This window comes from Trachypithecus francoisi, unplaced genomic scaffold, assembly GCF_009764315.1.
Source record: "Trachypithecus francoisi isolate TF-2019V2 unplaced genomic scaffold, Tfra_2.0 Lachesis_group13, whole genome shotgun sequence".
In the NCBI taxonomy this organism is placed as follows: Eukaryota; Metazoa; Chordata; class Mammalia; order Primates; family Cercopithecidae; genus Trachypithecus; species Trachypithecus francoisi.
In genome coordinates, this window is record NW_022681458.1 from 31,191,391 (window position 1) to 31,199,861 (window position 8,471).

The window sequence follows — 8,471 nt, forward strand, 5'->3', positions numbered from 1 at the left end:
GAAACTGGAAATTCCTGGGGATGTTTTTAGTTGGAGTTGTCTGTCTTGGTATTTAAGGTTATATTTATCTGTAATTTTGAAATGGTATCTTAAAATTCTGCAGTTACAAATAAAAACAGATTAACATGTTCACTGTGTTAAGGAACTAAAACCTAAAATTTCCTTTTCATTTGTTTTAGTACATAGTACTTCTCTGAATCAATGGAGAAATGGATATTCATCTATATGTAAGCCCGAAATAAGGTCAGAATCTTCTGCCCAACTGTTACAGGGAAGAAAGAAAAGACATTTGAGTGAAACAGCATTAGGTAGGTTAAAGTGAGGATATAAGCAGTAGTGATGTTAAAAATAAAAAATTCTGATTTTAAAATAACCTGTCTCATGGGAGTTTATAATCCAGAACAGCCACTAATTATATAAAACATCTATGACTCTACAAACATGAAAGAGCATATTCGTAGTTAATTTAGAATTATTTATGGACTGGTATCTACCCACTTTATGGCAATTATTTCCCTCCTATTTCCCTGACTAGTTGTCTTCTACCAATCACTCCCTGGATGGGATTTAATCTTCAAAGTTGTGTTCTAGGCTCAAAATAGGCTAGTGTAAGGTTGCCTTACAGAAACTGTTAACCATTTATGGTACCTACTGTGGAGATGTTGATGCACTGCAGATTCCTCAGGATTTTGAGAAAGTGAACAAGCCTCAAGTGAAATGCTAAACTACCTTGTTCAATTCTCCTTACGAGCCTGTAGAGTTCCAAGATGATCAAGAGATACCTTTGGAAACTAGAACTCTTCTAGTAATACAAAGGGATTTATTTTGGAGATCTGGGACAAGATAGTTGCCACAGTTAATTGCAAATGATAAAAAATAAAAATTAACTGGCAAGATAAATTAGAAACTACACCCAAGATGTACTAATTATACAGAATGGATTTAATCTGTTTATCTCTGGTGTCTTCAGATATCCCACGATAAAAGACCTACCTAGTCACTACCTGATAACTGATATCTGATCAGCTACAGTGTAGCAAAAAGTAAACACATTCCCACACATGTTCAGAGCTGGTTTCATTACGCTCTTTAGTGTCTCCCTCTAAGAACAACCAAGTATCACCTAGCTTTTGAGGCAACTTTCATATATGCATACCAAAACATAACTAAGCTTTAAAAAAAAAAACTAATAAGATGCAACATGAAGTATACATTACCTAAGGTACAAAATGTTTCTCTTAAATTGACTGATACTTTAGCTCTAACTTCAAGTTTGATGTACATACAGGAATAAAACAAAGAAATGTCATACTACACAGAAATAACTAGATAATTCCAAAAGGATAGGACATCTGGTCCAGCCTGTCAAGTCAATGTGATGAAAAATGATTTACTCTAGACTGTAAGAAACCTAGGAGACAATGGCCAATTTTAACATGTAGATCCTTATCTGAAGAAACTAGCTATAAAGGACGTTTGTTAACAAATGGAGAAATGTAAATATGGACTGGGTATTAGATTTTATATTATACAGGAAAATATTCTCATTTTAAAAGATCTGTACTAAAATAAGGGCAATAAGTAAATGCATACATATATATATATTTACTGTACACACACACAATAGGGAACCAAAACAGGGAAAAAAAGGAACTTGGAAAAAATACAGAAAATACTAATAGAAGTAAACTTCTAATCAGTATCCTGAGAGAAATGAGAAATTTCATCTACGAAACAAGAACAGATGCTATTTAAAAAAAGAGTACTAGAGAACAAGTACTTTTGGAAATATGTATTTTAATAGCAGAATTTTTTTCAAAAAATTAAGAGTGTTCAGAAGACCAAGGACAGACACCTCACAGAAACTAGAATAAAAAGTCAAATATGAAAAATGAGACTAGATAACAAAACTAAGATAGTTGTGGTGGTTCAACCACAAATAGGAGTCACAGGAAACAAGAATAAAGGGATGAGATGAAGGATTATTCAGGGACAATAGGGAATATATTGGATAAAAACTGCCAAAACCCCAGAAAATGGAGATAACTTATGGCATGACTGTAAGACTCCTCTTTTTTCATTTCCTTTTTTGTTTTCTAATACACGAATTAAAAAAAAAAAAAAAAAACGAAAAACAAGGAATCAATCACCTGTCATCTAATTAGGAAAGTAATTCTAATTATACCTATTAGTCATGTTTAATGTGTGACATTCAATGGCTCTTTCCATGGCAGGAGAAAGAATTAAACTTGAAGAATCTGATTTTCAACACACAGAATCAGGATCCCATAGCAATTTTACAGCTGTTTCTAATGTCAACGTTTTATCAAGAATCCAGAATTCATCATCACGAGTAGGTTTTCCTCTATGTTGAACTCTAAAATTGCTTTAAAAATAAAAACACCTGATTTTGAAAATAATTTATATTTTGCTAATCTATAACAGCCTTATTTACTAGCACATATTAACAGACATAACTATCTTGTTAGAAAATAAATTTGATTTATACAACTATGAAGCTAAAAGTTCATTAATATTTGGTTATAGCTTCTTTTTATGTGTTAAAAATTTAGATTATCATGATCATCTCTATTCCTTAACATATGAAGCTAAATAAAATCTTACTAATGAGAATTCAGGACTTGTCTTGTTCTTATCCTGCTTTTGTGGTTATCTGGCCAGGGTACAGAGAGGTCAAAAGGTGGGAGTGTTCAGAAATGAACAGTCTGAAGCTCAGGAACCAGAAACGCATAAATGAAGAGTATAGAAGGGCTGACCAAAAATATTTCACTGCCTTTCCTAATAAAAAGTGGGTTACTGATCATTTCATTGACATTTAGGGTGATGTATGTTAGTCTTTTCTGATAAAGAGTTTTGCATTTAAGACTTTTTTTTTATGGTCTTAAAAATAAGCTTGTATGCTTGCACACATAAATACATTACACATCTACCAAGAGATTGTTCTGATTTACAAAATACAGAAATATTTTCTTACTTGGTTTTCTTAACATGTTTTAGACTTTATAACAATGTATTTACAAAAATTATGTAATGTATACTGCCATATTTATATAACTGATGAAAGGAGGGTATCATTACAAGTAACTAGACAGTACTGTAAATCTACTGTTATCCTGCTTTGCAGAATACTGCACGACGGAGATTGAGAAGTGAGAGCTCTTATGACATAGATAACATTGTGATTCCCATGTCATTAGTAGCCCCAGCTAAATTAGAGAAACTCCAATATAAGGAAATACTTACTCCAAGGTACGTATACTCACATCTTCATATTTTTCCTTCTTCCTTCCTTCCTTAATAAACTTAAATTTTCCAAGTGAAGTTCGAATTTTAATTAAAGGAGGATCCTTCTCCCAGTTCTTTCATAGCCATGGAGGGGAAACGGTGAGAAAAAAAAAAATTACTCATGCCTTTAGAAAAAGTGTTATATAGTATCACAGTTTATTTCTGAGTTTTTATTAAGATTTGGGAATTCCTAGACTACTTTAGCATTCTTAGTCTTTATTATTCAATGTCATTTAGTTATCTACTATGTATATGACACTAAAAGGCACTTTAGTGACATAAAAGCTATAGCAACAAATAATCCTTGCCCTTAAAGATACAGGTGTGACATAAGTTGCAAAGAGTTCTGCCTTTTCATGGGGTATTCACACTGTAAGACAGTAATACCTGTGACCAAAAAAAAAAAAAAAAAACTGTGATGTATTGCCAAGTCAGCAATAAACACATTCAAAAGATGAGTGGGAAGGTCTGGGAAGTCACCCATGAAGGAATGGGAAGGTGGAGAGGGTATTTACATAGCGATACCACAACAAAGGCACAGGACAAGTGTGTAAGGTTTAGCCAGATACTGTTTTGTGCAGGTTGATAATGGGAGGCTAGAAACAAAGTTAGGTCCAGATCGTGGAGGTCCCTGAATGCCATATGCAGATCTGCTCCCTACTGGCAGTAAAGTTAGCCCAACTTTTTAGAAATGATGAGTGCAGTTTCTTAAGAATATAAATATGACACCAGGAAGTAGAGACAGAAAAGGTTGCAAACAGAGACAGGTGGGTGACAATTTCAATTAATTGTTATACATCTCTATTCTAATTTCATAATTTCTTTTATTCATAATTACCTTGAGGTATCAAGAACTCTAATATTCTATAAGAGTTCTACTATGAGAACTCCTATAATCTGTGGATATTTGTTGCATAAGTAATGAGTAACATTTGTGGCTATGATGTTCTATAGCAAAAATATATTTCAACTTGCAATGGTAGGCTGGAACTAGCTGGCTGAGTAGATAGTTAAATATAGAAGACTTCTGTGAGCCAGTTATTAAACTACTGATGACTCAAAAGGGGCTATGGTAGGTATTTTCACACCAAAGAAACTGGCAAACATACAAACCAAGGTTTTTTTCCTTCTGTTACTTTTTGGCCAGGCCAGGTTTATCAACATACCACTAACTTCAGTCAGTACATAATTATTATGTATAAAATGCAGCTATACAGAACAGACTATTCACCATAAAGCCAAAAGTCAAGTCTCATTTTCTCTTTTATCCTTTACTCAATAATACAAATATTTTTCTTTTAAAAAAATTATTAAAATACAACAATTTGAACCATGGAAGTGCCAAGGAAAGAAAATACTAATACATTTAGCTGTGCTTAGAGTATAAAATTGCCACATTTAGATAAATAAAAGCTGTTTAAAATTGGTTTTTATCTTCAACAGCTGGAGGATGGTTGTTCTTCAGCCTTTGGATGAATATAATTTAGGTGAAGAAGAGGTAAGCTGCCTTTCATTTAATGGGATAATTATACATTATGTATAATGAAACCTGCTTGCTTTGACATTCAGGGAACTAAAGGAATATATAAACCCTTTAACTTACACTGATTTTTTTTTTCTTTTCACTTATGAAAAGGAAGTACTTTTAAAAGAATATTCGAAAAATGTTTTGTGCAAATTTGACTACCAGCATTATACACAAATACACAATAATTTAAAAGCCAAAAAAAAATACAGCATTTGTTTATGAGTTTTTGAGATACTGCATTTACATGAATATCCACATTCATTGTCAGTATTATATTTTTCTGCATGAGATTAGTCTCACTCATTATTTTAAAGTTTAAATGCCATTTTCAGAATCTTAGGGCCAATTTGCTCTTCAGTTTGGAAAATTTTGGACTTTAAAAAAGTAACATGGTATATACGTCATGTAATACCTGTAGAGTCTAGGGTGTAAGAGGAATCAGACATTAATGTTTCTGTAGTGAAATATTCATAGTTGAGTTGGATAAACACTAAAAATAGCCTCACATCATTACAGATCAGGCTATGTCACCAAATGAATTCTGAAAAATTTGTTTTTGCAGATTTTTGGATTTTGGAATTGCAGGTAAGGGGTTGTGAATATGTATGGATAAAATTTTATCAAGATAAGATTATAGGGAAAAATACTTTATAACCAAACTAATTCCAAAGTGATGGTCTCTAGAAGACACTGTTGAAGACACTTAGTTTCTGTCAAGTAACAATCTATGTCCAGTGGTCATGTTTTTCAACTACCAAAATTTACCTTTTAATGCCCTTTCCTCTTCTAATGTATTCTTCCTCATTTCTCAATGATCCTAGACAAGAAACCCAAATTCTTAAATACCATAACCAAGGTAGTATTCCAGGTTCGAAACCTAGATAAGTCATTCATTAAATTAATTCTGATTTAAGCTAGTTTTATACTTTTCTTTGATATTAACATCTTAGAATAGTGTGTCCTCCACAATCCATAAAAGCTCTTGAATGAACAATAAGACTACTGGTACTAAGCTATGGCAAATGGAAAGCACTATGAACTCATTTGTAATCTACCGGTCTTCAAATATGAACCAGTAGTAAACAAGTATTTCTAAGTTTTTTGAGGTGGGAAGATCGCTTGAGCCCAGAAGTTCGAGGCTGCAGGGAGCTATGATTGCACAACTGCACTCACTACAGCCTGGGCAACAGAGACCCGTTTCTAAAAATAACAATAATAAAATAATTTTAAAACATTTTTGACTCCCCTTTTATAGGAATTTGAAGTTCATCTGATAACATTTGTTCTCTCAACTTACAGAGATAGCATTTTAGTTTGCTTCCTACTGTTTTCTACATGAGAAACTCTTTGAAAACTTGAAACTCGATCTTGTATTTCTTTTTTGGGACCAGCGTCTCACCCTGTCACCCAGCTGGAGTGCAATGGCACGATCTTGGCTCACTGCAACCTCCGCCTTCTGGGTTCAAGCAGTTCTCTGCCTCAGCCTCCCAAGTAGCTGTGATTTCAGGCACCCACCACCACGCCCAGCTAATTTTTGTATTTTTAGTAGAGACAGGGTTTCACCATCTTGGCCAGGTTGGTCTTGAACTCCTGACCTCGTGATCCACCCACTTTGGCCTCCCAAAGTTCTAGGATTACAGGCGTGAGCCACCATGCCCAGCCTGATCTTATATTTCAAAATGTTTCTGATTAAAGCAAAAATATTTATTTCTAATTCCAGATCGAAGATCTTTCTGATGAAGTCTTCTCCCTAAGGCACAAAAAATATGAAGAGAGAGAGCAAGCCAGGTGGTCACTATGGGAGCAAAGCAAGTGGCACAGAAGAAACAGCAGGCAGGTTATAAATTTAAAACCCCAAACCATAGAATTCATGTGAAATGAACAAAACCTCTCCATGAGTTTTCGGTGAGACCACTAAAAAGGAAACCATGATGTTGTAACATCAGCTATTTGTGCACCAGAAGTAAAATACTACACAGAATGAGCTTGTATTCAAAATATATTTGAGCTAATTCTATAATGATGAAATTAGTTGCTGTATTTTACTGTTTCTTACGTTGTCAGCCTCAGGAATAGATTTAACTAACAAATAATGTGAAAATTCTCTGTATATATGAAGTAGTTCATTTCAATCTACTTTAATAATGGACCTCACACTGGGGACTGGAGTTTAGGTAATCCATTTTAACATCACTACTTCCAAAATATGTTTTTCTTTAAAAAATAAAAAATTTCTCAAGAAACCTGCTTAGTCTAAAATGCAAAAAAGCCTAAAATACTTTTAGAAACACCAATGAGCTTTGAGGGAAGGGGAAGTAAATCAGACATAATTATTATGTGAGAAAATACCTGCTATTTTATATTTATTATACATTTGATCATTTTTAAAAGAGCCAAAACTCAAAAAGCAAGATTGTGTGAAGTCTGGTACTCGTTTTAGTTAAGGAGTATCTTTTGTTTAATTAGTCAGACAAAAGACAAAAACAAACCAAATAAACAACAAGAACACCCCTCCCCCCATTATAATTCGGTAAAATATTTCATAAAGTACTATTTCATCCTCTGAGTACGAAAGTAGTAAATAGCACCAGAGGAATTTTTAAAAATCTTTGGGCAAAACTGTTTAAAGTTACCAAGTTAACTTGACTCAGTGATACCTTGGGTTGTCCATAAATTTTCAAGACCTCAAAAAATAACAAATAATTGTGTTTTCCTGATTTTCTTGCTAGAGCTTACAGTAAAAATGTTGAAGGACATGACTTGCTTTTGAAAGAATACCCTAGTAACTTTAGTAGCAGTCAGCAATGTGCTGCTGCAAGTCCTCCTGAGCTTCCTTCAGAGAACCAGGATCTGTGTGCATATGGCTTACCTTCTTTAAAGCAAAGCCAAGAAACCAAGGTAAGTGCAATATATATGATTAAACTTCCAATTTCTTGCCTTTTAACTACTTGTTTGTAGAAACTACTTGAAAAAAATTAATTTTCTTTATTACATCATTACATAACAAATTCAATAAGATAGTTAGGTAGAGAAGATCTGTATTCCAGCATTTTATGTCCACTACTAACTACAGTCACTTTGTGTAACAAGTCAATACGAACTTCCAAGTACTCATTCATCTATTAGAGAATGGAGGTACTATCAAAGTTTCATTACAAAACAAACCTGATTAATGAAGAATAGGACCTGCTATATGGCCAAAGTTAGCTGCTATTTCTTTCTCCTCATATCTTAAGATTTTTACATGCCTCACCCCAGACCCAGTTCCTACCTTAAAGGTAATGCTTTCTAACACTGCATCCATAAAATTCTTACACCTTTCTTCATAAATAGACACTGAAAAAGAACTAGATCTAGAATGGAATGGAGATTACAGAATTAATAGGCAAGTTGCAGAAAGCTCAGGAAAGAAAAAGTTAATAGGTACCTTTAATAATGAAAATGAAGACATTGTAGAAGTATTATCAAACCTGAGAACACTTTCCCAAAGTGCTCTTAGGTTGGAAATGAAGACCACTGCCTGTGGCAGCATTTCCTCTTCTTGGCAGAAGCAAAGTAAAGAAATAAATCCCAAAAGTCACTCAAGAATTCTCAGTATATTCCCTTTTGAGTTGCTCTTTAAGTTGAAATGAAAATT

The 8,471-nt window shown here is 33.5% G+C and overlaps 1 protein-coding gene across 7 annotated transcripts in view; it reads left to right on the top strand.

The window, feature by feature from the left end:
- Window positions 1-8,471, top strand: part of KANSL1L (KAT8 regulatory NSL complex subunit 1 like) — a 140,545-nt gene that overhangs the window by 130,210 nt on the left and 1,864 nt on the right. For 5 of the 7 annotated variants that reach the window (XM_033230421.1, XM_033230422.1, XM_033230420.1 and 2 more), the window contains exons 9-14: window positions 180-308; window positions 2,235-2,353; window positions 3,146-3,270; window positions 4,750-4,804; window positions 6,555-6,667; window positions 7,564-7,732. In XM_033230421.1, the coding sequence (XP_033086312.1) occupies window positions 180-308; window positions 2,235-2,353; window positions 3,146-3,270; window positions 4,750-4,804; window positions 6,555-6,667; window positions 7,564-7,732 (710 nt within the window). The remainder of the gene's footprint in view (window positions 1-179; window positions 309-2,234; window positions 2,354-3,145; window positions 3,271-4,749; window positions 4,805-6,554; window positions 6,668-7,563; window positions 7,733-8,471) is intronic. The other 2 variants (XM_033230426.1, XM_033230425.1) reach the window with 1 other exon arrangement.